Below are 25,429 nucleotides of genomic sequence, written 5' to 3'. Positions count from 1 at the left end.
AAGAAGGAAAAGGAATGTCATCTTATCATCAATCATGCATCAAATACTCCAATCGGCCATACCAACGCCAACCAAAAAGTATTAAATAAAACAGTCACAAGAAAGTAACCCCGAAAGAAACAAAGCAGTACCCAAATGAGAATGAAAAGACACAAGAAGAGAAAAGAAAAGCTCAAATATCATCAACAACAACAACCCTCTCCACAACCCAATCCACCGCCGTCTGTCCCTCAACCCTCCACGACCCATCAGCCCACATATCAAACATCCAATACCTCCAATTCCAATCCCGTGTGCCATTATCCCACCACGACCCCTCATTACCACCTTTCCCCTTCCCCTTGCCCTCAGCCGAGAAATCAAGATTGACATTCCGATTCCCAACGCCCGGAACAGCGCCAGCGCCGCCAGTCATACCCTGTCTAATCCGCCACTCGCGCTCGGCGCGTTCACCAGCGCGTCGTGCAACAGCGTCTTCGTCTTCAGATTGGTAGAGGTCGCATTTGTTGCACTCGGTGCAGCGTGAGCCGGGGTTTGGTCGGAAATGTTCGCAGAAGTGCCGGTAGCCTTCGGGTTCTTCGGGCTCGTCGTTTTCATCCTCGTATTCGTCTGTTTGGTCTGGGGGGTTGTTTTCTTGATTGCGGCGGGGTGGGCGACGACGGCGGGGTTGGAGGGCTGGTTCGAGGGGTGGGCCTAGGGCTTTGCGGCAGAGGTAGCACATGGAGTAGCCGCAGACGCAGGTTAATTTGTTGCAGCCGGAGGATTTGACAAAGGATAGACCACATCGGGGACATGTTCGTTTGACGGCTGCCGTGCGAGCTGCCTCCACCGTCGCTCGTAGATCAAGTAGCAACGGCTCATGGCAAACATGCGGGTCCCGCCATGGTTTCTGGCAGGTAATGCAACTAACCCGTCGACAAGCCGGATGCGCACAAGTAAACCGTTTCGGGCGAATCTTGAGACACAGATTCAGCAGCGAATTCTGCAGAATAGCAGGAATGGCAGACGGGTCCATCAACCAGAGGATAAACATAGGAACCGCAAGTAGACATATCAAGTCAATAAACAGGATGGTCATGACAATCATAGCAACAAACCCATTAGTCCGAAACCGCCATCGCACACCCCTAACCGAAGGATGATAAACCGGATCAACCTCAGCGTACGAACAAAACAGGCAGCGAATAAGCTTGTACTGCGATTTCAGCAGTGCCTCGCTGGCAAGCCTGTCCTCAAACTTCCGATGCGTCTCGAATCCTGCCTTATCCAGTAGAATCGCCCGCTTCACGATATTCGTATGTAAAGTCCCGTCGCAATTCCCATGCGAGAGCGGCGCAAGACACTTCAGCGTCGACCGTTCGATATCAACGGATTTATTCCACCCCTGCCCGAACAGCGCTTCATGCACAGTCCTCTGTATACACCCGTAGCATATAACATGTCCAGCCACCGAACACGTCGATATCTGCTCGAACGTCACATCCGACAGGCAGCACTCGCATTCATACAGCGCATCAGCAACCTTGGCTTCACTCTCATTCAACTCCTCCGCCATCCGGAAATCTTTTTCTTGCTGCTCCTCCTGCCTCTGCCGCAGCAACGGCGCCAATAGCGCCTCATGCAGTTCGCGATCTAACTCCGCACACCCCGTCTCTTTCAACCTGGGAACTACCTCCCCATCAGCCCGCTGCCACACAAGTAACGGATGCTCCTCACGGTCTTTCTTCCGCTTGAACGATGGAAACAGGTTATTAAACGTCGCGCGCCATGTCCGTCGCGCCAGGTCTCGTAGTGTAGGTCTCGCCCGGTGATAGCAGAAATTCACCTCTGCCAGAACCGCGTCAACGGTACTCTTGCTCAGCGCTGTGAATTCTTTCCCCAGTACCGCCTTGACAGCTGCTTTGTATTCATCGGATCGAAATCGTTCCTCGTAGGGTACTGCGCCTTCACCATCACCCCCAACCACTTTCTCACCACCACCCCTAGATCCAGTATTATCACCATCAGGAACATTCCACCTCCCTCCAACCCACTCCTTCTTATGCCTCAACAACTCCTCCACGCAAACCTCAACCCGACTATTCCCATCGAACCGCACCAGCATCTCCCGGAATACTTCGACCTTGACATCCGGAAAGACCCGGGCTAGGGTTTCCAGGGCCGTGTTGAGTTCTGCTTGTTCGCGGTGGTGTTCTTCGAGTTGTTCTTTTGTTTTTGAGAAGGATGGGCGGGTGCGGGTGGTGAATGGAGCGCGGAGGATGTTGCTGCTGCTATTGCTGGTGGAGGAGGATGGGGTGTGGTTGGTGGAGGAGGAGAGGACGGATGTTGGACGCCATGGGTGTTTTGTTGAGGTTGAGGAGCGATGGCGACGGTGGTTATTCTGGTTATTCTGGTTGTTGTCGTTGTCGTTGTTGTTGTTGTCGGGTTGAGTCGTGGGGGATGAGGACGAGGATCTGGAGAAGCTAGGGACAGATAGCGAGAGCACCATCGTTGTTCATCTGCTTTGGTTCAAAAAGGTGCTACATGATCGTAACAGCAATCCAGGGTGGTTGTTGTAGAGTGTTGGATGCTGAAGGGTAGAGATGACGAGGTGTGATTTGACAGGTGCTCTTTTTCGGAGACTGCGGGGGGTTCTTTCAGCTGTGGTTATGTAACCCTCCACCTTTCTTTTTCTAGGGTCGGTCAGATTTAGTGTCAAAAAGGGTTCTATTATTGGCCTTTTTATTATTTTGCTTTCGTTTGTGAGAATTGTCCAATGGTTATTGACCCGGCTTACATGTCAACGCGTCGCCGGATCGCCTCGTCTACGCCATAGATCGGAATGTACGGAATTAAATCAAATCAGATCAAAAACGGAAAATGAACATAAAATTGCATCGTACAAAAGCATCATAACTTATATACACATTCTGGTACTCCGATGTTTCCCCATTACCAAATTACTAGTTTACAGCTTAGCCTTAGCGCCCTCCAGGAGCTCAGCGCCAGCGCCCGTAATCGCCGGCTTACCGGTCTCCACAACCGTAGCCTGGAAGACAACTGTGTTTCCTTCCTTCCACATCTCCGTCTTGAGAGTCTGACCGGGAAGAACGACACCAGCGAAACGGACCTTGAGGTTCTTGAACTGTCCGAACTTGCCGAACACGTGCTTACCGGAGACACCCAGCGAGCACAGGCCGTGCAGGATGGGGGTCTTGAAGCCGCCAACCTTGCTGAATTCGGGATCGATATGCAGAGGGTTGCGGTCGCCGTTCAGACGGTACAGAGCGGCCTGGTCCTCCGAGGTCTTCTCCTCGACGACGGCGTCGGGCTGGCGCTGGGGAGCTTTGTACGCGTTGGTGGCGGCCTTGGGGCGGACGGCGGTGGGCTTTGGAGAACCGCCGAAGCCACCGCTGCCACGGATGAACACGGTCGACTCGTTGTAGAACAGGTCCTCGCCAGTCTTAGCGTCCTTGGTAGTGTAGCCAGCGACCACGAGGGCGGCGTTGCCCTTGTCGACGACGTCGATGAGCTTGGGGTAGGTGAGGGTGTTGGCGGCGGTGGGGATGGGGAACTTGCGGACCTCCATGTACTGCTCACCGTGCAGCAGCATCATGGGCGAGAAGTTGGCCACAATGTCGTCCATGTTCCAGGGAGTGGCGGTGTTGAACCAAGGGACCACACCGTAGGTGGGCAGGGCCTGGAAGTGCTCATTGTTCTCGTAGACCAAGGGGAGGTCGGTGCGCTTGGCACCCAAGCTGAGGTTGTACAGGATGATGTCGCGGTCGACGTAGTCAAACGGCGTGCCTTCAGCGGACAGCCCCTTGGCCTTCTCAATGTTCTGCAGGATGCTGCCCTCGCCCTCGGAATCACCGCCCTTGCGGTTGGTCATGTTGGCCATGATTCTCTCAGCACCAGCCTGGCCATCCTCGGGGTGGTCGGCCCGGCCATCTTCAAAGTTAATGATCTTCTGCAAGTTCTTGGCAACCTCCTCGGGAGTCAGTTGCACGTCCACGGGGAATCCGTGACCGCCAGAGCGTTGCCAGCGGGTGCAGGAGAACCAGCCGCTACCGCACTCGTACAGACCCTTGGTGCCAGCTCCGGGAACGTTGTCAGAGCACAGGAGGACGACCAGGGGAGCGACGTAGTCAGGCTTGAAGGACTGGACCATTTCCTCGGGCATGATGGTACGGGTCATGTTGGTACCAGCATTGGGGGCAATGGTGTTGACCTTGATGTTGTACTTGGCGCCTTCAAGGGCCAGGGTACGGGAGAAACCAAGGATACCAAGCTTCGCGGCAGCGTAGTTGGCCTGACCGAAGTTACCGTAGATACCGCTGGTGCTAGCAGTGTTGACAATACGGCCATACTTCTGCTTGAGCATGTACGGCCAGGCAGCCTTGGTGACCTTGTAGGTACCGCGGAGGTGGACGTTAACAACGGAGTTCCACAGGTTTTCATCCATGTTGGTGAAAGCCTTGTCACGCAGGATACCAGCGTTGTTGACCAAGATATCGATGCGTCCGAAGGCGTCGATGGCAGACTTGACAACGGCATCACCATCCTCGCAAGAGGCCTTGTTGCCAACAGCCTGGCCACCCAGCTTCTTGATCTCCTCAACAACGGGGTCGGGGTTGACCAAGTCGTTCACAACAATGGAGGCACCAAGCTTAGCAAACTGCAAGGCGTATGCGCGGCCAAGACCACTGCCAGCACCGGTGATAAGGGCAACCTTGCCCTTGAAGTTGGGCTCCTCGCCAGCGGTAGCACTGGGCACCTTCAAGCCGTCCTCCAACAGGCTCATGAAGTCAGCAGGGCCGGTAGGGTAGTCGGGCTGAGAGAAGTCGTTGACATCGTTCCACTTTCTGGCGAGGGCGCCAGGGGTCAACGAAGCGTCAGTCTTCAGGAGAGCACCCTTGGCGCGCTCCCAGCGGAGCTTGGCCATGTGGCCACCACCAACTTCAAAGATCGAGCCAGTCTCGGAAGTGTTCGAGGCGTGGGCCAAGACGGCCACCAGGGGAACCACCCAGTCGGGCTTCAGGTTCTCGAGAACATCAGGGGGCATAACAGTAGCGGTCATACGGCTCGCGGCTGTTAAGTTAGCTACAGTCCTTCGTAATCAAGGATACAGCAACATACCAATAGGAGCGATAACATTGGCAATAATGTTATACTTAGCACCCTCCTTAGCGAGAGTCTCCGTGAAGCCAACCTGACCCAACTTGGCAGCTATTCGCCATTAGCACCCAATCCAGTTTCCATAATACCATAGGCTACTCACCAGAATAATTCGCCTGCCCAAAACTCCCAAACAACCCCGCCGCCGAAGCAGTGTTAATCACCCGCCCATACTTCTGTTTCCGGAAGTGCGGCCACGCAGCCTTAGCACATCTGTAAGCACCATACGTATGCACCTTGTTAATCAAATCCCAGTCCTGGTCCTTCATGTTCTTAAAGCTGACATCGCGCAGGATACCGGCATTGTTGATGAGCACGTCCACGCGGCCGAAATTCTGGATTGCGGTGTTGATGATGGCTTCGCCGTTCTCGACGCTGTCGTAGTTGGCGACGGCTTTGCCGCCGGCGGAGCGGATTTCGTTTACCACGACGTCTGCGGTCTTTTACTATTAGCTTTATATTGGGATGACAGTGTAGGGTGTGTGTGGATGTACCTTTGACGACTTGCCCTCACCGGCGTGAGAACCGCCCAGGTCGTTGACGACGACGTTGGCGCCTCGCGAGGCGAAGAAGGTGGCATATGCCTTTCCGAGACCACCGCCAGCACCGGTGACGACGACGGTCTGGTTATCGAAGCGCAAATCGGACATTTTCAGATGAGGTTGTGAGGATGAAAGAGAGAAGACAGGAGATCCGAGGTGAGGTTCAAGTTCCGTACTCTCCGCACGAATCTCCGCGGTTAGTCAGAAGAGTCAAGGAGAGGAGATATAATCAAACGATAATATAAGGATAAGTTAGGTATTAGAGTAAAGATAGGATACAGAGGAGAATAAAAGAAAGAGAGGGGGAGGAAATCCGGGGGTATTAAGAACGGTCGCGCAACAGCTCTCGGTTGCTTCTGGGACCTCGGCTCGGAGTTGAACTGGAAACGATGTAATTAATTACGGTACAGGGAATGTACTTGTACTTCACATGCCGATGTCTGCCGTTCTTCGTTGATTACATTGAATTACATCTGACAATTCCGGGGAACTTCATATTACAGATAATCATTCATTATTGCCTGTGTTAAGTTATCCTGTTCGTTCATATGCGCTTGATTACAGAGTTATGTACATAATTAACTATGTACAAACGCTGACTCAAACACGTGATGCATAACTAGTTATGCAATACGTCATCGTCATGTGCTTCTGAACCAGTGCATACTCTGTACATGCTCTGGAAGAAGATATCTATAATAAAGTCAATTTTATATAGTTTGAAAATGAATAGAAAGATTGTAGACATGCGCCATGCCCTCAAAACATTCAGCCTAAACAATCCCCCCTCCGCTCGGATTTCTCTCCGCTCTGCGACTCGGATATATATCTCTCCCCTCACGTACACCCTACCACACATACAACAGTCCAAAAGATCCAGAACAACAAGCACAATGCCAGAAATTATCGACGACAAATCCCAACACTGCGTCCCCTTCCTCCTCGACCGCGTAAAAGCCCACCAAGCGCGCTATGCTTCGAACCCGGACCAAGCCCCGCCATTGTTTCTGGGGTTGAATGGGGTTCAGGGTGCTGGCAAGACGGTCCTGGTAAGCGCATTTCCTCCCCAATATCTGATTCTATGCTAATTGTATATAAATAGGTCTCGACACTGCAGAACACCCTCCGCAACCCCCCCTACTCCCTCCCCGTAATAACCCTCTCCCTCGACGACATCTATCTCACCCACGCCGACCAAGAACGTCTCGCTACAACAAACCCGCAAAACCCCCTCCTGCAACATCGCGGCCAGCCCTCCACGCACGACCTGTCCCTAGGGCTACAAGTCTTCGAATCGCTGCGCGAAGGCCGGCCCACGAAGATCCCGCAGTATGATAAATCTGCATTTGGCGGGCAGGGGGATCGCGTGGATGAGGAGAAGTGGGAGGTTGTTAATAAAGAGGGGGAGGGGAGGGTTGGGGTGGTGATTTTTGAGGGGTGGTGTGTTGGGTTTCGGGCGTGGAGTGATGATACGCTAAGGAAGATGTGGGAAAATGCGGTTAAGAGGAAGGAGGAGGAGGAGGGGGGGTATAATGGACGGCTTGGGCATGTGAGGTTTGAGGATGTGAGGGCTGTTAATGATGCATTGAGGGGGTATGATGCATTGACGGAGTATGTTTTTCTTTTCTGAGTTGACTCGGGGATGTGCGTATGCTAATTGATGGACACAGCCAGCTTGATGCTTTGATTCACATGTGAGACCACCTCTCGAGACTTGCTTGATCGCATACTAATTGACTCTAGCGACGCCCAAAACATCCACTACGTCTATGAATGGCGCCAGGAGCAAGAGCGCACTCTCCGCGCAACCAAGGGCACCGGAATGACCAAGGAGCAAGTTAACCACTTTGTTGATGGCTGTACGTTGCACCAATTCAATTTGCGCGGTAGAAACTAATGATGATAGATTATCCGTCCTACGAACTCTTCACGGAGACACTCCGGAACGGCGCTTTCAGAAAAGAGGGCGTTCCCGAGTCGGAATGGAAGGGGAAGCAGTTGCGCCTGGTTGTTGATAAGAACAGGAGGGTCCAGGATGTCCTTTTGTACTAGGACAAAGCTGTACACATACACAAGACAATACTACCAATCTCTACACGAAAAATAATTGGGTTGTCTGAACGTTTCAATTGGGAATCATAAAATCGTAGCGCTAATTGAAAACATGCTTGCCACCAAACAACCCATTAAAATACTTTTTATTTTTTTTTTTAGAAAAGAAACCCTCGCCCCAGAGCGAATCTAGTTCATCTGGCGGATGAGAGCGTTGATGTAGTCCTCACGGTTACCAGTGTCACCACCCTGGATGAAGTGCTTGACCTTGCGGGGGTGGAAGCCACCAGTGGGGTTGGAGAGCTTGAAGGGCCAGAGGAAGTTGTTGGCCTGCTTGAAGTTGGGGCCGACGGTGTAGATCTCGTGGATCAGGTCCTCCATGCAGACAATGCCGTACTTGCCGAGCTGCTCCTCGATGATCTGGTTGTCGGTGAGAGGAACACGCTGGGCGTTGACCTTACCGTAACCGCGCTTGTAGACAAGGTCACGGACGGACTTGAGGTTGGGGTAACCGTAGGCGATGTAGGGGTTGACGATGGTCAACATCTCCTGGGTGGCCTTGGTGAGACGGATGAAGACACCGTTGTTGATCTGGATCAGACGGAGGAGCTGCAAGATCTTGCGGGGCTGAGGAGCGATCTTGTTGATACCCTTGATACGCATAACGAAGACAAGCTTGGGCTCGTCAGGGACGTAGAAGTTGCCCTGCTGACGGGCGACACGACCGAGGCGGATCTTCTCACGCTCATCATCGCGGTACTCCTTGACGTAGGACTCGGCACGCTTGAAGATAGTAGAGCGCTTCTCCTTGTTGGCCTATAGTTTATTCAGTTAGCGTCGGTGTATCGAACAAACTCCAACAAAAATAAACAAGATAAGCATTGTCAGACCCGAAAGATGGTTAACAAGCGACAGCACTGACTTGGTAGGTCTAGTCGCGTGGTGTGTTTTATACATCATGTAATGAAGGAACGAAACAAAAAAGGAAAAATTTTTACTGACCTGCTTCTTCTTCTCGAGCTCCTCACGGCGGACAGCGCGAGCCTGCTCCTGGCTCTTGCGCTTCTTGAGGAGGGTCTCGGGGACGAGGACCTGGTCCTGGGTGGGAACGGTACTGTGAAGGTCAGTTCAGTCTGTCCGCAAGAGTAAAATTTCGCCGAGCGTAAGAATTGCAGCTACAGCGCCACATTCTCAACTGAAGGCTAAAGGGTAATGAACTCGACGAAATCAATTTGATCGGTGAGGCCGGATACGTTTGCCAGACCATCCGCTTCTGTTACTACTTGTGCATATTCCAGCAACAAGGCTCGCAGAGTTTTCACAGTGGTCCTCAACAAACAATATTGGATCCTCATCCGACAATACCCCAAGCATAACGCTCGGGAATTTATGTTGATGCCACTCGTTGCATTGTTTCCGGTCAAGATTTCGCAAGACCAGATCCAATCCAACGACAGCCCACAACAATATTTTTCAAGGAGAAAGCCATTGCGCTTTCAACCTCAACACCCCAGACACTTCCAATCCCTTCCCTCAGGTATATCAGACGAGACAGGTGTGAAAGGTCGCGGGAAAATCGAGCTGGTGCCAATCGGCCAGAATTGACCGAAGCATCTCCAGCGAGAAGGACGACCATAAACTGAACCTCACATGCTCGTTGCAAATCGAGGAGATTCAAAGAGAGGCATACGCAGCAGTGGAGGCCATTGTGACGGTCCTGAAAGAGTTCGCGAAGTTGGCGATGGGCGAAGGTTGTCGTGCTGGAAAGGAAGAGAAAAAAGTTCGGCGGAAGTTGAGAAAACGGGTTTGTGGGTGGAGTCCGCGCTAGCTGAGTGTGGTTAGCAAAGCCACTATCCCATGTTAGGAAACCCTGCCCTTATCTGATATCCGATAAGGGCTTGTGTCACATGGCTGATGCGGAGACAACAACGCCTCTCATCCCAACCTCGATCGCAGTACTCCGTACAGAGCACAGCGCATACTAATACCTCCATATACCACATGTCCACCCGTCGCGGCGTCGGCCTCGGCGCCTTCACAAACCGCACCCAAGCCACTCAATCCTACGCCACCCACGGCGCCAACCTTCGCTCCACGCATACTTCCTCCCTGCAAACCCAGCTCTCCGTCTTCCAATCCGCCCTGCACAGCTTCGCCCTAGAACACAGCTCAACCATTCGATCGAATCCCACATTCCGCGCTGAATTCGCGCGCATGTGCAATGCGATCGGGGTTGATCCACTGGCAGCCAGCAATGTGAAAGGGAAAAATGGACGGAGAGGACTACTGGGTGAGGGGGGTAGTTTCTGGACGCAGATTATGGGCGGGGATATGAATGATTTTTACTTTGAGGTTGCGGTGAGAGTTGTAGAGCTTTGTCGGGAGACGAGGAGTGAGAATGGGGGTTTGATTGGGGTTGAGGAGTGCCGGAGGAGGGTGGGGAAGGGAAGGGCGATTGGGAGTGGACTTGAGGTTACGGAGTATGCATCGTCCCCCGTCAGGTCACTAAAGACCATCTCTAACATGCTTACTTGGCAGGGACGACATCCTCCGCGCCATTAAATCCCTCGAACCCCTCGGCTCCGGTTTCTCCATCATCTCTGTCGGCAGCAAGCAGTACATTCGGTCGGTCCCCAAAGAGCTCAACACGGACCAGGCCACCGTTCTCGAAGCCATCCAAGTTTTAGGCTTCGTCAGCGTCTCTATGCTACGATTGAATCTGAACTGGGAGAGGGCAAGAGCGCAGACTGTCGTTGATGATCTTCTGGCGGATGGCCTGGTTTGGTTAGATGCGCAGGGCGAGGAAAACGAGTACTGGTCGCCGCAGAACCTGTTAGATGACAGTGGGTGAAAGTGTACTCTTTCTTCGACAAACATTTGTAGTCGACTTATCTCCGTTCCCAGCCCATCACGGTCCCGGCAGTCAGGGCCTTACCTGCCAACCTTCAATCTTCTCGCTTGAAGGAACCAGACAGACCGCATCGGGCATGATGCTCAACGTCTTGGACAGACCAGGTTATATACTTAGCTTTTATGCACATTCTGCTAATGCCAAATGGGAACCGTTTTCTGTCGAATTGATAATGCTACGCAAAAAAAAAAAAAAAAAAAAAAAAAAAAAACATACAACAGCCGGGATTCGCTGGTGGTCACCCACCCAACTACTAACCGGCCGGTGTGTGGCTTAACTGCGGATAATATTTCGGTGGGTGCCTCCCGGGTGAGTTAGAGGGTGATGCCGCTTTTCGGTCGTGCGACTGGGGGTGAGCCTGGGTGAGTGCGCTATAGAGAGAGTGAGCCATCACCCAACATCGCGCAGTGCTGCGCAATCTCAATCTTTTGACATCCTTCCAATCTAATGGTATGCTACAATGACTGGTAATTGGCTATCCTTTTCCAACTTCAAAACACTGAGCTATCGTGGCATCTGCACATAGCCACAAACAAATCTTTCCTTAAAAGTGATTCAGCATAAGGATAATCTTTTTACTATTGTCATTCTGCCAGCCCACCTTGCGGTGTGTAGTGGATGGTTAATTGGTTGATGTGTGTGTTTGTGTATCTATTTTATGTCAAGGGTCAGGTATAGACTGCGGACTAACCGCAAATGTGGTTACTACTTTGCTAACCACAACCGCAAATTGTGGTTAACCACACTGGCATAAATCTCGCTTGGCTATCCCATTCTGAATTATCATATGATCTTTATGCTGCTGACATACCACTGTAATTTAACTACATATCTTCACGTGTCATGTCATGTTGACAAGGCTCCAGCTATGTCGCCTGCATTCGAGGGTTCTTAGGCACGTTTATCAAGGTGATAGCCTTGCGGCTATCACACATGGACACAAGATATGACACTCTGATCACACCGACACCTGATGGCCTACTTCTCTCCTTGTTCCTTTTTCCTATAAAGCCTCGGGAAGCGTTCTCTATTAGACATCTCTCTAGACAAGAATCCATCTTGATTTTGAGGCACCATTTTCGCACCCTTTTTTCTCGCAACATTTCAGGATATTAAAGCCTTCCTCCCTTGACGAATTCAACGCTTTACAGTCTTTTTCATCCGTACTTTTTTAAGATGGATTCTTGGTTTCATGAAATTGTCGAACTTGAGAAGTTTGATTCCACCAAATCGCTGTTGACTCGCATGGATAAGAGACCAGATAAGTGTCAAAACATTCAGCCTGATAGAAAACCTAGCGACATCTCTGATGTCTACTCCAAGAAGGTGAGATTCAAAGGACCCAAATGTGTCTCTCGACCATGGATTGATGTTTGCTGGCTTCATACTTTCTCAACTTCCATCCGAAGCCGCGCCATTGCGGATTCGGCGTGGATTGGCGCGGATTTTGCGGCTTCATTGTGCCACTCTAGTGCAGACAAGGCTTGCAGTCACAGCCAGCTGCAAAAAATGAATGGGAATCAGGACCTGATCGTCGGCAGAGAGGTATCCGCATGGGAGGAACATACCAAAGCAGCCAGAATCATCCAATCATCCGAGGCTACTTTCGTTTGTTGCACTCAAAATCTGATATAGAATCGAAGCGCGACGAACACTGCTGCGAGAACATAGATTGTGATGACTGCCGCATTGTTTTTCTCGCGGTTGTTTGCAGAGAGATCAATCCTGGCCAGACTCTCGCTGAGCACGCTCTCCGACGTTGCTGTCAATGACTATTGGAGACTCATATCCGGTATATATGACGATATTTATATGGTAAATTGCTTGTTTACGGGCATTTAGGAAGGAAAGCAAATTTGCGACAAGCATTCATGAATCTTCAGGGCCCTTTCATTTATTTTTATTGACAGCTATCAAAGCTCGGACAATATGGGGGCGGCTATTAGCTTGATCCTGATCTCCACTTAGATAGGTACATGCACGACAGACTCACCTATAACTGGCCTAGCTTGGACCATCTGGGGGCCATTACTAGTAACTTGGTCCTGATCTCCACCTAGATAGGTACGTGCACGAACGACGGATTATAACCCGCCTATAAAGATTCTGTTCGGCGTGAGTTGCGGCCTTGGTGAAGTGGGAATTTTCGTTTGGAACGTTGCCGCTGTCACCTGCTCATCCAATATGAACGCTCAAATGGGTCTTAGGGCAGGGGTCTTGTGCATTAGTGCCCAATCGGCTCAATTGAGTTTTGCACCATCTGCCTTTTTCAGAACGGCATGCAGCGCCGTAGCTATTGAACGAAGAGGATTCACATCCTCGTCCTGCTGAGACGCCGGCTAATGCTAGAACTCACGCTAATTCAATCCCCACCTCACAACGGAAGGAAAACGGGAGCCATATCCTAAGTTCTCGGAAAATGGGCGGCTTTCCCGAACCCGGTAAAACACTATTCCACTGGGTAGGCCACTAATAACCCCTGAGTGCAGGGGTCTTAAAGGGTGTGAGGTTGCCGGCACGCACCCGGAAATGGAAAAACAGAGCAAAGTGAACGTCTATTCTGCTTAACTGTGATTATGCCGTCCAACGAGTTTTTTGGTAGCGAGGGCCTCACTGTGGACCCCAGCCAATATGCCTTCAAGGCGCGCAGGCTCCGAGTCGTGTGCATTGGCGCAGGATTCTCCGGCCTGAACCTGGCCTATAAGCTCAAGCACGATCAGACTCTCGATTTCGTGGATTTTACCCTCTACGAGAAGAACGAGGAGGTTGGAGGTACCTGGCTTGAGAATGTGTATCCTGGGGTAGCATGTGATGTGCCTGCTCACAGCTATGTCTTTCCTTTCGAACCGAACCCGTCCTGGTCCAAGTGCTATGCCGGTGGAGACGAGATTGAACAGTACATAATAAACACGGTGAACAAGCATGGACTCAAGGAAAAGATCATGTTCAATACCCGGTTGATCAAGTCTATCTGGAATGAAGAGCGAGGAAAATGGGGCCTCGAATTGGAGCAGAACGGTACGACCGTTATCCAAGATGAAGCGGACATCCTCATCAATGCCTCTGGAATTCTCAACCGGTGGAAAATGCCAAACATTGATGGCCTGAACCAATTCAGTGGAAAGGTTATTCACACAGCGGGCTGGGATAAGTCCTATGATTGGGCTGGCAAGAAGATCGCAGTCATCGGCAATGGCTCATCGGGAATCCAAACCGTGCCTTCGCTGCAGCCAAAAGCCACAAAGATTGTCAACTATATACGGCATCCCACATGGGTATCTGTCAATCTGTGTCCTGGCATCACCAAGGACGGAATGGGAACCAACTTCGAGTACAGCGAGGAGGAGAAAGCGCAGTTCAAGGACGACCCGGAGGCTTTCCTGGCCGAAAGAAAACGAATTGAGTGCTCGTAGGTTTGGTTTGCCTTCGTTCTGGCTCGGTATAGCTAATTCCGTGAAGGGTCAACTCTGTCTATCGACTGATGCTTTCCGGCTCTAAACTAAATAGATTTCTGCACAACGCAACTGAGGAACTCATGCGACAGCGGCTCAGCCAAAATACTGATCTGATTGAGAAGCTCATCCCCAAGACGGCGATTGGATGTCGCCGACTGAGCCCCGGCGATGGATATCTCGAGGCCATGCAAGAAGCCAATGCCGAGTGGTGCTTCGACGAGATCAAGAAGATTACCAAAACCGGTATCATCACAGAAGGGGGCGAGCAGGAGTTTGATCTGATTGTCTGTGCAACTGGCTTTGACACCACATTCACCCCGGGATGGGAGCTTGTTGGTCGCGACGGTCGGCGACTAGACATGGAATGGAAGGAGACACCGGAGGCATACTTTTCCATTTGCGCCGGTGGCACTCCGAACTACTTCATGTTTGCTGGACCAAATTGCCCGATTGGCCATGGCAGCGTACCTCAAATGCTGGCCTGGACTGCCGATTATATGCTCAAATGGATCAAGAAGATGGCCCGCGAAGATATCAAGTAAGAACTTGTCCAAGATAAAACCGCTCTATTGCAACTGATGTATCGTCTAGGTCAATCGCAGTCAAAGATTCGGTTGTCTGTAGCTATAACCGTCGGGCACAGGCTAATCTGAAGCACACGGTTTGGAGTACTGGCTGCAATGCCTGGTATAACAACGGGCGCGTTGTCACAGCAATGTACCCGGGCAGTGTACTTCACTACAAAGGCAAGTCTCGCAAGAGCTATGTCGGAAAGTTTCTGTGATTGATTGCTGACTTTCGAGTGTAGAGGCCATTGAGAACGTTCGTGGCGAAGATTTTGATATCCGTCATAATAACAATTTGGATCCCTTTTCATATCTCGGCAATGGCGAGCTTGAATGGGAGAGAGATGAGGGGGCTGATTTGGCGTTTTATTTAAAATAGGCGTGGTCGTGGGTGCTAGGGCCGGGGCTATATGTTTTGTTCAGAGTATCTAAGAGAAAAACCGAAGGGAACGATGGCATCGCTGGGGATCTGGCTCGACTTTCCCGGAGCTGTTCAATAGATTGTTGACATGATATTCTGGTGGGCCAACGGTATATTAGCAGCGTCGAGCACTGCCGGATCAAGCGAAAGAGATGCTTCCGCCGCTGGCGGTTTGGACACCTGGGACAGCAGAGGTAATAGGATACTTAGAAAGTGCCTATGTAGTGGAAAACCCGGACAAACCGACATCTTCTGGTATATACGGCAAAATAGTATTCGTTCCATTGCATTTACTACGCACCCTCGGGATAGCAGATGGGTTGGTTAGTATTGATATGCCTCCTCATTCATCTCATCTACTTCAACATTTGATATCAGCATCCATATTGAATGTGGCATTTTCTAATGCCAAATTTGATCCGCTCATAATGTCGACATTCGGTGGTTTTCGGTAAGCAAACGTGGAGATCTGGGGATGCGGGGGATCACCCCGGGCCCAACTCGATGATTAGCCTATTAGACCTATTGATTGAGACAGCACTTGGAGAAGGACTGGCCAGACTGAGTTGCAATCTCTTCAGCCCAAAAGAGGCCACCACAATCAGGGCATGGAATGTCCATGCAGCCAAAGTTCAGAGGTCGCCAGTTGGCAGGAGATGAGGTAAAAGCAGCGGGAACAGTGACCCGGGAAGCCTGACGAACAGCATGACGACAGAGCTCACAATTAACATTCCATGAATTAGCTGGTAGAGCTGCACCACATGAGGAGCAGGCACGGTGTTGACCACCAATGGCATGGGAAGCGGCTCGACATGGAGTACATCTAACATAAGAAGAACGCCTAGAAAAGATGACACCACAGGCAATACAATAATGGTGGGGGGGGGTTGGGGGTCAAGAGCAGGACCACGGGATACAGAGGCTTCAACACAGACAGGGCAGTGGCTGTCTCGGCCAGTTTTCTGGAACTGACGACGGCAGGTCAAGCAAAAGATAGATGATGGAGGCATGTCAAAATGCAGAAGATAGAGACCAATGCAGAGAAAAAGTAAAAGGCAGAAAAATGCAGCTTGGATGTAGAGAAAACATACTGAACACAGAAAAACCAATGAGATATTTATGACAGAGCAGCCAACCTCAAGGGCTGTGATAGTCGGTAGAGTTGCATTCGGCGCGGATTCCTTCTCACTAGCAGAGCTTAGAGTGCCATTCTAACAATCACCTTACCACTCCAACTGGTATCATGCCACCGCAGTACTTGTATGCAATATAACCCTTCTCTTGACATCTTCTTAAAGAGCTGTTCTAACCTCTTTTTCTTTGCTCAGGGCGCGGAACCCTATAATGCCTTCCAGGATCGGGAACGACGAGAGGATCGAAACTGTCACGGGCTCGGAAACTAGCAGATAAAACGAATAATATTCATATCTAGACTAGGTAGCCCAACGACGAGAATATCGAATCTGGGGAAGAAGAAGAAAAGGAAATCTATCTAGGCGATGGACGGTCTGTATAGGCATTTGTGTGGTGCGGCTTAAGCCCTTGTTTGCCCATATTGCTTGTATGGCATCGTTTGATATGTTGGCGCTGTTTGTCTGACGTTGAGCCGTCACAGAAACCCTCATTGAATATATCCATAGGTTTTGTGACCAGCTCCAATCCTCCAACCATGCTTTTTGGGAAGAGAAAGCTAACTGCTTTATCACAGTTTCCGTCCCAATCAGTAGGTCTCTCGAGTGGTACATTTTCATTCAATGTTCATCAGACAATATTGACGTCATTTGTATAAAAGTAGAGCTCAAATACTAGGCGCTTGTCGGCATTAGATTTACTTTCCCAGCACCCCATCACATGTGAGCAACGCCAATCCGTTGGCGGGGTGTCCTATATGAGTCATTGTAAGGTATTGTAACGACACCATTGAATTTCCCATAAATTGGACCACTCCTAGCAGAAGGCCTGGCAACTGGCATCTCTACCCTCTACCAGCATCTCAAAATGTCTTCAACATACGATGTCCTTGTCACCGGCTCGGCTGGCCATCTCGGCACCGCTCTCATGCTCACCCTGCCCTCTTTGGGATTCAAACCCCTGGGCATCGACACCCTCCCTTCTCCCACCACAACAATCGTAGGCTCCGTTAGCAATCGCGATTTCATCGCCTCTATTTTCAGTTCCAACCCCATCAAGCACATCCTTCACACTACAATACTGCACAAACCGCACATATGCAGCCACAGCAAGGATGATTTTATATTAACCAACATTCTCGGCACTCTAGTTCTCCTCGAAGAGTCCTCCAAGTTCACGTCCCGAATTGAAAGCTTCGTTTTCTTCAGCACGACTAGTACTTTTGGTATGGCACTAAACCCTAAGCCGGGCTCGCCCGCCGCCTGGATCGATGAATCCGTGATATCCGTGCCGAAGAATATCTACGGAGTGACAAAAGTTGCGGCGGAGGATATGTGCGCTCTGGTGCAAAGGGAGAGAAATTTGCCCGTGTTGATCCTCCGCACGAGTCGCTTTTTTCCCGAGGAAGATGATGATGAAGACCGGCGTGCGGCCATGGGGGATGGCTTACCGGCGGTGTGATATTGAGGATATTCTCAGCGCGGCAATCTGTGCGATGGAAAGGGCAAGGTAGATTAAATGGGGGAAATATATCATCAGTGCACCGCCGCCTTTTGACAGCGATGCGCATACACTTGATGCGCTAAATCGGGATCCAGCGGCAGTGTTAAATAAGATCTTCCCAGAACTGAATGCCCTTTTTAAGGAAAAAGGGTGGAAGCATCTCGAGAACATTGATCGGGTGTATGATTCAAGTAGGGCTATTAGGGAGCTGGGATGGGAACCTAGGTATACGTTTGAGAAGACGGCGGAGATGTTGTTGAGCGGCGAGGAATGGAGGAGTGAGCTGACGGCAAGAGTAGGTAAAAAAGGGTATCATTCTGTGAGCACAGGAGTATATACGAAGCGATGAACTCCGAGGCAAAGGGGTATCTCAGCAAGAATTCCCTGGGGGAGTAAGGGTGTAAATGATTTATTTGGATCTGTCATTGAATATCAGATGTTTATAGCTCAACCAGGTCGTCAATGGTGTAATGAGAGACCAAAGTGCCCTCGCTTGCCTGCTGCATTTTATTCTCAACAACGGTGTCAATGTTCGCCCGCTCCTCTGCAGTGAGCAGACCAAATCGATCCTCGATTGTTGTAAACGGACCATAAAATCTCGGATCAATGAACTTCCAATAGATTTCATCAAACATAGAGCTATGCCGTGAAGCAAGACAAATCCAAAACAGTCCAGTCTCCAATGATTTCTCCATAGCGGTTGATAGTCGTTGAGATGGTGACAAAGAACTATCTTCAATTTTCTTGGTCTCACAATCCTTGAGAACCTCAAGAAAAGTGTGAAATCTTGGCATATAACGCACCAAGAATTGATTGAGATTAGTTTCCCAGTCCTCTGGTCTCTCTAACAAGAGCCACGAAGGAACTGCGTATGTAAATTCAACAGGAGCAGCATAGGTAAACTCCCAATCAACCACTCCAGTGACAGAAAGCCCTGATGCATCAACAAAGACGTTGTCAGGATGTAGGCCATCACAATAAAGCCGGAAAGGACCATAGTAGTTCTCTTTGGGTATATCGCGTGACAACTTGCGGAAAAGACAACGTGCGATATACTTCTTTCGGCAGTCGGCCTCATCTGTAACTGCATTGTTTCGTTGTAGCTCAAAATGGTGGTAATGTTGACGAGCAAGCTCCTCAAAATAATCCGCTGCATTGTTGAAACGTTGTTGACTGAAGATATTTTCGGGAATATTAGAGAATTGGGCGAGTCGATTCATGTTGAAAGTAAGTGGTCGTTTTCGCACAACCCACTCGGCCTCGTACTTCCTCACAGCTCCAATACATGGGAACTCAGGCTTCGACAGCTCCAGCAGGACCTCAGCCATGCCAAAGTAAGCTCTCCTCAAGACAGACATGGAGATACTTGGGTGTAACGTGACTATCTCCCGAGACGGATCTCTAATATATCAAAGAGAAAATGGTGTACTGTCTCTTTAGAGGAACCACATCCTTGGCAGGTTGCATCTTCTTGAGCCTGAATCTGGTGTAAATATGTTCCAGTGGCTGCATGCCCTGACTTCAGTTGAAAGTAGCGGCTTGCCAGGTGTTTCGGAGCCGCTGCAACCAAGGGGTTGAGCTGCCAGTTTCTCTGTGGCCTGTACCATTGGGATTGTTGGCTGAGTTTCCTGGCAAGCCATCTCTGCTTTTGTACTGTAATGGCCTCCGTCCGGGCTCTCTGGGCAAAAGCAAGAGAGATCTCTTTTGAGCCCCTTCCTGGAGGCTTGTTAGCCGCCTGCTTTGCTGCCTGGTCAGCTCTCTCGTTTCCTTCTACCCCCGCGTGTCCCGGAACCCATTGTATGGTGGGTTGGCGATCTTGGGCTTGTAGTTTCTTGGCTATAGTGTGTGCTTGAATTGCTAGAGCTTGACCTGGCCCGGGATGGGTATGTTGTAGCCCTGCAATGGCGGCCTGGGAGTCCAGCAGAACGGTGATTGGTCTCTGGCCTCCCATCTTCCATGCTACTTGGAGTGCTTGAATAACTCCAAGAAGTTCTGCATCAAAGACCTCATATCCCTTGCCCAATGGGAATCCCTGGGTCTTTCAAGCTCCTCCTGGCTCCTGTCATACAATTCCTGCTCCGCATATGCCATTTTCTAATCTCGAGCCATCTGACCAGATTGTCAGTCCAGGAGGAAGGGCTCGTGCAGATGCAAGGGCCTCTGCACTTGATGACACTTCTATTCAGCCAGGAAATGTCACGGAGCAGGGATGCTCGCGAGCTGTATAGCATGTTTGATCACTTTGGCCTGTTTGGCGTAGGACATTCACTGAGCATTCGCTTAAACCCATCACACACACTTGATAGCTCGTCGCCAGCAGGCCTGCCTTTTTCCTTTCTCTCCTCATGTTAGAATTTCGTCAGATAGTCTACCAATATATTCATATTGCTCGAGACCGTCACATCAGGTGTGGGTGTCTCATTACATAGGTCAGGACTCGGGGCCTATTTGACCAGTCCTCAGTCGGGGCAAGTTGGTGGAATGATGGATGGTGTTTAGATATTCGACGGGAGCGGTCTGTAAATATCCAGGGCTCCTGGATTAGCACTGCATGGCAGTTATTTTCAAAAGCCAGTTGTAGCGCAGTTTCGTGCGCTTCCCAGTTTTAGCCAACATTCAGTTGGAGGATCTGTAGATGAGATAGCCTATCTAACATGATTGGGGCTGTTCTCTTGTCGGTGAGGAGCCCAGGTTTCTAGAAGCTTCAGTTGTAATAGTCTAGTCTTATAGCATATATTCGCATACACCCGCTTTCCTGACTGCAATGAATTGTGATCTGGATAGCCTTTGGATGACTCCTTATTGTATGGTAGGTCTGGCGGGGCAGTTTGAGTGATCTGCTGGGGAAGGTCCGCATTGATTGGTGCAGCATGGGTCTGGTGTCTCATCCTCTTCGTGGGAGGAATGGGTCTCTTCTGCGTGGTCCCTCTTGCTGTAAATACGGCACCTGGGTGTTTGGGTGCAGATCCGGGGGTTATGGTAGTCCCAGCATCGTGTACACTGCTCTATACGGGCTTGGATGGGTTTGTGTTTGACTTGTACATTCTTGCCAAAAAGGTGGACCCATTTTGGGATAGCTTGAGCTTTGGTCTCTGAGACAGCCATGATAAATGTGTTGGATAGCGGATTCTTAGTTGATCGGTAGAACTTTAAAGGGGAATAGCATTTCTGAATTAACTTAAACCTTCGATCTTCTGCAGTCATATGAAAGATGAATAGCGTCACAAGTCAGAACTGTCTCTAGAAAGACATAAGGCTGAAAAATGAAGAATAAAAAGGTAATGCTCAAGCGAAACAATAGCCTATTTATGCCAAATAGTCTTTTAGAAGTACAGAACTGTTTGATTTCGCAAGGCCATTCTCACCCACTCATCACCCTGCTCACCCACTGATCACCCCAACACTCACCCTCGACTCCAAAGGCATCACCTCAATCATCTGCACCCAACTAGAGCTCACCCGGGTATTAACCTTAGAGCGACAACGAGAAAGGGGCAAAAATGACAGTTGGCCGCGCTTAACATGTGGCTTAAGTACGGCTGGGCGGATGGGAAGCCCTGTTCTTCACACCCTATGGTCGTATGAATTTAGCTGTTATTAAAAGTTAGATATATACATAATGAGCAGTATCAAACCGTTAAGTTTCTGGCACTGATGTCTACAAATGAGGTTCACCTGCAACTGTCTCGTAGTGAATCAAGCGATATTATTATCTACTATACTAGCTACTCGTTTGCTAGTGTGATTTCATTCATACTGACTACTGCCTCGCTGGTTATTCGGCGTCGAGACGCTCCTTTAATCAATACGCCCAAGTTATACCTTGCGGCGTTAGATAATCCAACTCGCGGATCGGAAGCTTCTTCATGTATCGCATTTGAATAGAAGTCGGATATTAGACGGGTGGTATTTAGATAATTATATTGACTAATATAACCTGTACATGTCATGCAACATCAAATGGCGTAGCTTGTCAAGTCATTAATATACAGAAGCTCACACAGCTATTCCTTCCATAATTTTGTCAATATCAAGATCCATGGATGTATAGTCAAACAACTCCGGGCAAACCCCACTTTTAATACCAAGAATATCATTGTCAATTGTCTTCGCATTATTGCATGCTGGGTTTGACATGCAAGGATTCAGGTCATTCTGCACATCTGAGGTAGGGGCTACCTCGTTGGCAGGTGCAAAGCAAGAAGACGAAAATGCATAACCGGCGTGGGTGTTTGGATTCGCTTGGGCGGTTCCCATAGGCTGACGTTGGCTATCCAGCCTCAACAACGACTTGACAGTCTCTTCCAGTAATGAAAGCCTCTTTTCGAGGTAATCAACTTTGACTTCCATCATGTTAAAGCTAGTATCAATGGATACTGCCGGCATCTTTCCTTTCATCGATATATCGCCAGGTTTAAGGTGATTTCGCCAAGCCACTGTGAGAGAATCGTTGTTTTCCACCAGAGTAGCAGAAGAGCCGCTTGATGATTGTGGGGTTGAAGATCCAGAGCCTTGTCTCCCATGGGGCACTGGAAATGAAGGTGAAGATGAGGTAAGACCTATATCTACGGGGGATGAGAGTGCTTTCACAGAAGCTTCAAAGTCTAAGTAATCATGAATGTCAGTAAGTGTTTTGTGAAGAGCTTGAAGGTATGTCCGAAGGAGGGAGGGGGGTATTCCTACATAAATCCTTTGGCACAGGTACATTGGGGAACCTGGCTGTCCATAAGCCAGCCCAGCGTTGTTCCTGGGAGCATCGTAGCTGAACTGTACATGCCATCTGATGATCTCGACGCAATTGATCACTGTCAAAGGAGCGAAGACATTTTCCACAGACGAATTCGTTGTGGTTTCTATAAAGGTGTCGTCTAGAATATGTATTAGTTGAGTGTATGGAATGAAAAAAGAGAGAGAGAAGGAAAAAGAAAAAAGCTGACATTAACTCTGAGACATATTCAAATCCTGGCCCAGCACAAACCCGATATTGGCGATTTTGAACCCCGTATTTCGATGGATCAAATTTGTGATAGACACAGGCAAATTTCCTTTTATTTTGGGCTCGCGAAGTGGAGCAAACGCGTCTTTTTTTCCGGCCTGGTATATCATCTTCATCGTCGGATGGAGAGCCTCCATTCCCACCTGGGAATTGATCTTGACCTGGGAATGGGCGAGTCGTGCTCTTACCGGGATTATGGGCTCCTTTATTAACTGTGCCTTGTTGCTTCTGGGCGGAAGAATGCTGTGCAGTCGAGGAGGAATTGCTGTTGTCTCGTTGGGCGTCGTCGCCCGCCTCCATTGGCGGGTCATAGAGCTGTACTCTTCTGGTTTCCTTGTTACCAGTAGAAGATGTGCGTAGTACTCTGGGACTTCTTCGAAGACGGGATTGTGGATGTGACGGTCCTGGTATTATCTGACCCGCTAAGTCTTGGGGACCATCTACCCTGCCAGACATGGAACTGTCTTCGGTGGCTGCAGGGACGGAGGCGAGATACCTTGGGAGATTTGCGTCTGCATTACTTGAAGCCCATTCAGCGGACTCGCGCTTCCTGTCTTTGTCTTTCTTATTCACCACAGTAGAGGCAGTACTGCAGGGTGTAGCATCCAATTCAAAGGGACCTCCATTTGCAACAAACGAGTACGACAATGGACCGCCGGAAGAACGCACAGTTTGTTGGGCCTGAGGGCTTCTTTGTTGGACTTGAGGACTTATCTGTTGGATTTGAGGGCTCATTTGCCAATGGATATCCTTGCTCTTGATAACAACTCCCTTTCGACATCTGACGACGGGTCGAAACACAGGGTTCTGCATGAGTTCTTCTGCCACCCTCTCTTGCCATCCCGAACGCCGATTTGTCCGGTAACTGTCGTCTGTCTTCATAATATCCTCACAGATACCGATTGTTGATCGAGTACATGTTGGACTGTCCAGTATCGCAGTTTTTATCAGTTGGGTGTAGTTTTCGTTTGACTCCGCTCTGCAATTTGCCACATTTGGTCTTGGAGGTATATAATGTGTCGGATCGAGCTTTTTCAACGTCCTTTGGCACCATTTCCTGAATATGGCCCTGAAATGGCGTTGCCTCGTATCTCTGCTTGGATTGTACGCCTGAGACCGCAGTCAGAACATTCTTTGGAAAGCACCATATTTAGACGATGAAGAAATGGAAAGCAGAGATCAAAGTACTTTTTTTGTTGGCTCGGAGCCTGGTTTTATTGGATTTGTTGCTGGCACAATGCACTCATCTACCAAGGTCTTTCCACCGGAGCTGCAAGACAATAAATAGGAATCGTTCAGAACATGAATTTCGTCGCTCATTTGAGCCATTTTGTTTTCAATAGGGAGTATGGTACGGTTAGATTGTGAAAGCTCCCGACGATGCGCGGGGAAAGGGGTGGATATTTATTGCCTGGCTTGTCTTGTCAAGCCTTGTCAATTGTCAAGACGCAGCATCGGCTTGGTAATCACTTTGTCAATTGTCAAGAGTCTTGTCCTTAGTTACCAACAGTGTCGCCAGAAGTCAAGCCGGTTTGGCCCAAGCTTTTGACAATTGCCGTTCGATATGGAATATATAAGTCGGTTTCTTTGGGACAAGATCGCAATGTATATCGCTCCTATTACCGCGGTTCCAATCTACTGACTTTTCTATTTATTTTATTTTATCTTTTGTTTGCTCTCTGAAATCGGGATTTACATTCCATTCCTCGTCATGGAAGCCCCGTACGACAATAACACTACTGTCGCAACCATGTCCAATGCTGCTGGACTGGCGGATATCGCACACGGAACTTTCAATCCCCTGAACCTGACTGACGATCAGCCACAGAAGGTCAGTGTGTCAGCTGACGCCGAGTATCCTATAACTACAATGATCGACCCCGGATGGAGCCAGCTCTTCCTGCCCAATCAGGTTCAGGTCCATACACGCAGCTCCAGCCACTGTGGCGAAAGGATCCAGCAGATCCTCCATGACTATCATAGCAATGCTGCTGCCTGCATTGACCCTGGTCTCGGTCTAGGGCTTATTCCACCAATTTCAACGGAGGACCAAAATCGAAAAGTTCACCAGGAAGCTCTCAAGGAAAGGTCAATCAATTGTTTATATCCCCATGAATATATATATGGTGGCTAATATCTCTCATAGTAGCCCGACACTACAATGTAAATGGCAAGGCTGCACATATTCCAAGCCGTTCTCCCGCACGGGCGATTTGGTACGCCACATCAAATCAGCACATCTCACCCGGGGTCAATATCACTGCCCATTCAAGGCTGGTTGTAAACCATTCAACAGAAAAGATAACCTGGCCGCTCATATACAAACCAGACACAAAGCTGCTTCGCGTGAGATATAACCAAGGAGATTATTATTGCTTTTGTCTATTAAATTAGACCTATGTATTTAACATTCATCGTTACAATGTGGAAGTCGAATGTTTTATCAGAAAAGAATGTGCAGTTTGGTGGTTATGTGATGTTAGACGCATAATGTATTGTGGCGTTGTGTACACCCCATACTCTGAGGCACGCTTATTACTTTATGTTCAGGTCCATAATCTGGTGCTCATGCCTCGCTAACTACTGGCTGGGTTGAGAAGACCACATCTAGGACATCATGGTACTTTTAGTCTCCATTATCATCACAGTTGATCTTCATGAGGGGGTTTATGGGAGCTCAAATGCTCTGCACTCT

At 49.5% G+C, this 25,429-nt stretch overlaps 10 protein-coding genes across 10 annotated transcripts; 5 read left to right on the top strand and 5 right to left on the bottom strand.

Annotated features, from left to right (window-relative positions):
- Positions 1-76: 76 nt before the first annotated feature.
- Positions 77-2,593, bottom strand: ASPGLDRAFT_1471234 (uncharacterized protein). The gene is made up of 3 exons (XM_022541907.1): positions 1,717-2,593; positions 357-1,668; positions 77-293 (listed from the first exon to the last, which is right to left on the bottom strand). The coding sequence occupies exons 1-3, from the start codon at positions 2,486-2,488 to the stop codon at positions 173-175; spliced, it is 2,205 nt and encodes a 734-aa protein (XP_022401467.1). The 5' UTR covers positions 2,489-2,593; the 3' UTR covers positions 77-172.
- Positions 2,594-2,848: 255 nt separating this feature from the next.
- mfp (putative peroxisomal multifunctional beta-oxidation protein (MFP)) lies at positions 2,849-6,066 on the bottom strand. The gene is made up of 4 exons (XM_022546498.1): positions 5,652-6,066; positions 5,261-5,597; positions 5,119-5,208; positions 2,849-5,070 (listed from the first exon to the last, which is right to left on the bottom strand). Exons 1-4 carry the CDS (start codon positions 5,805-5,807, stop codon positions 2,948-2,950), a joined length of 2,706 nt encoding a protein of 901 aa, XP_022401466.1. The 5' UTR covers positions 5,808-6,066; the 3' UTR covers positions 2,849-2,947.
- A 387-nt stretch (positions 6,067-6,453) lies between these two features.
- ASPGLDRAFT_46671 (TDA10 family protein) lies at positions 6,454-7,826 on the top strand. The gene is made up of 5 exons (XM_022546497.1): positions 6,454-6,748; positions 6,802-7,310; positions 7,370-7,393; positions 7,443-7,558; positions 7,606-7,826. The coding sequence occupies exons 1-5, from the start codon at positions 6,593-6,595 to the stop codon at positions 7,749-7,751; spliced, it is 951 nt and encodes a 316-aa protein (XP_022401465.1). The 5' UTR covers positions 6,454-6,592; the 3' UTR covers positions 7,752-7,826.
- An 85-nt stretch (positions 7,827-7,911) lies between these two features.
- On the bottom strand, positions 7,912-9,458 carry ASPGLDRAFT_81993 (60S ribosomal protein uL30; the record flags this gene model as incomplete). Its single annotated transcript, XM_022550143.1, has 3 exons — positions 7,912-8,567; positions 8,754-8,865; positions 9,442-9,458. The coding sequence occupies 3 exons, from the start codon at positions 9,456-9,458 to the stop codon at positions 7,941-7,943; spliced, it is 756 nt and encodes a 251-aa protein (XP_022401464.1). The 3' UTR covers positions 7,912-7,940.
- A 294-nt stretch (positions 9,459-9,752) lies between these two features.
- ASPGLDRAFT_148813 (ESCRT-II subunit protein SNF8) lies at positions 9,753-10,838 on the top strand (the record flags this gene model as incomplete). Its single annotated transcript, XM_022541977.1, has 2 exons — positions 9,753-10,231; positions 10,290-10,838. The coding sequence occupies 2 exons, from the start codon at positions 9,753-9,755 to the stop codon at positions 10,600-10,602; spliced, it is 792 nt and encodes a 263-aa protein (XP_022401463.1). The 3' UTR covers positions 10,603-10,838.
- Positions 10,839-13,238: 2,400 nt separating this feature from the next.
- ASPGLDRAFT_74137 (flavin-containing monooxygenase) lies at positions 13,239-15,341 on the top strand (the record flags this gene model as incomplete). Its single annotated transcript, XM_022549719.1, has 4 exons — positions 13,239-14,071; positions 14,122-14,655; positions 14,709-14,863; positions 14,926-15,341. 4 exons carry the CDS (start codon positions 13,239-13,241, stop codon positions 15,060-15,062), a joined length of 1,659 nt encoding a protein of 552 aa, XP_022401462.1. The 3' UTR covers positions 15,063-15,341.
- Positions 15,342-17,102: 1,761 nt separating this feature from the next.
- On the top strand, positions 17,103-18,087 carry ASPGLDRAFT_66269 (NAD-dependent epimerase/dehydratase family protein; the record flags this gene model as incomplete). The annotated part of the gene is made up of 2 exons (XM_022549000.1): positions 17,103-17,690; positions 17,749-18,087. The coding sequence occupies 2 exons, from the start codon at positions 17,103-17,105 to the stop codon at positions 18,085-18,087; spliced, it is 927 nt and encodes a 308-aa protein (XP_022401461.1).
- A 91-nt stretch (positions 18,088-18,178) lies between these two features.
- On the bottom strand, positions 18,179-19,096 carry ASPGLDRAFT_35228 (uncharacterized protein; the record flags this gene model as incomplete). The annotated part of the gene is made up of 1 exon (XM_022544537.1): positions 18,179-19,096. One exon carries the CDS (start codon positions 19,094-19,096, stop codon positions 18,179-18,181), a length of 918 nt encoding a protein of 305 aa, XP_022401460.1.
- A 2,638-nt stretch (positions 19,097-21,734) lies between these two features.
- ASPGLDRAFT_81990 (uncharacterized protein) lies at positions 21,735-24,063 on the bottom strand (the record flags this gene model as incomplete). Its single annotated transcript, XM_022550142.1, has 3 exons — positions 21,735-22,606; positions 22,923-23,844; positions 23,923-24,063. 3 exons carry the CDS (start codon positions 24,061-24,063, stop codon positions 21,735-21,737), a joined length of 1,935 nt encoding a protein of 644 aa, XP_022401459.1.
- A 311-nt stretch (positions 24,064-24,374) lies between these two features.
- Positions 24,375-25,250, top strand: ASPGLDRAFT_81989 (uncharacterized protein). The gene is made up of 2 exons (XM_022550141.1): positions 24,375-24,822; positions 24,881-25,250. The coding sequence occupies exons 1-2, from the start codon at positions 24,446-24,448 to the stop codon at positions 25,089-25,091; spliced, it is 588 nt and encodes a 195-aa protein (XP_022401458.1). The 5' UTR covers positions 24,375-24,445; the 3' UTR covers positions 25,092-25,250.
- Positions 25,251-25,429: the final 179 nt, after the last annotated feature.

This window comes from Aspergillus glaucus (assembly GCF_001890805.1).
Source record: "Aspergillus glaucus CBS 516.65 unplaced genomic scaffold ASPGLscaffold_9, whole genome shotgun sequence".
Taxonomy (NCBI): domain Eukaryota; kingdom Fungi; phylum Ascomycota; class Eurotiomycetes; order Eurotiales; family Aspergillaceae; genus Aspergillus; species Aspergillus glaucus.
This window is presented reverse-complemented; position numbering and strand designations above follow the sequence as displayed.

What these genes read in the sequence shown, in the direction of transcription:
- ASPGLDRAFT_1471234 (XM_022541907.1), bottom strand. Translation starts at nt 2,488, where the DNA reads ATGGTGCTCTCGCTATCTGTCCCTAGCTTCTCCAGATCCTCGTCCTCA. An exon ending in GTTCAAGCGGAAGAAAGACC is followed by an intron (nt 1,669 to 1,716) that starts GTGAGGAGCATC and finishes ATGGGGAGGTAG; the next exon opens with TTCCCAGGTTGAAAGAGACG. An exon ending in CGGAATGTCAATCTTGATTT is followed by an intron (nt 294 to 356) that starts CTCGGCTGAGGG and finishes GGATAATGGCAC; the next exon opens with ACGGGATTGGAATTGGAGGT.
- ASPGLDRAFT_46671 (XM_022546497.1), top strand. Translation starts at nt 6,593, where the DNA reads ATGCCAGAAATTATCGACGACAAATCCCAACACTGCGTCCCCTTCCTC. An exon ending in GTGCTGGCAAGACGGTCCTG is followed by an intron (nt 6,749 to 6,801) that starts GTAAGCGCATTT and finishes GTATATAAATAG; the next exon opens with GTCTCGACACTGCAGAACAC. An exon ending in GGGTATGATGCATTGACGGA is followed by an intron (nt 7,311 to 7,369) that starts GTATGTTTTTCT and finishes TGATGGACACAG; the next exon opens with CCAGCTTGATGCTTTGATTC.
- ASPGLDRAFT_81989 (XM_022550141.1), top strand. Translation starts at nt 24,446, where the DNA reads ATGGAAGCCCCGTACGACAATAACACTACTGTCGCAACCATGTCCAAT. An exon ending in CAGGAAGCTCTCAAGGAAAG is followed by an intron (nt 24,823 to 24,880) that starts GTCAATCAATTG and finishes TATCTCTCATAG; the next exon opens with TAGCCCGACACTACAATGTA.
- mfp (XM_022546498.1), bottom strand. Translation starts at nt 5,807, where the DNA reads ATGTCCGATTTGCGCTTCGATAACCAGACCGTCGTCGTCACCGGTGCT. An exon ending in TGGGCAGGCGAATTATTCTG is followed by an intron (nt 5,209 to 5,260) that starts GTGAGTAGCCTA and finishes AATGGCGAATAG; the next exon opens with CTGCCAAGTTGGGTCAGGTT. An exon ending in CAATGTTATCGCTCCTATTG is followed by an intron (nt 5,071 to 5,118) that starts GTATGTTGCTGT and finishes CTAACTTAACAG; the next exon opens with CCGCGAGCCGTATGACCGCT.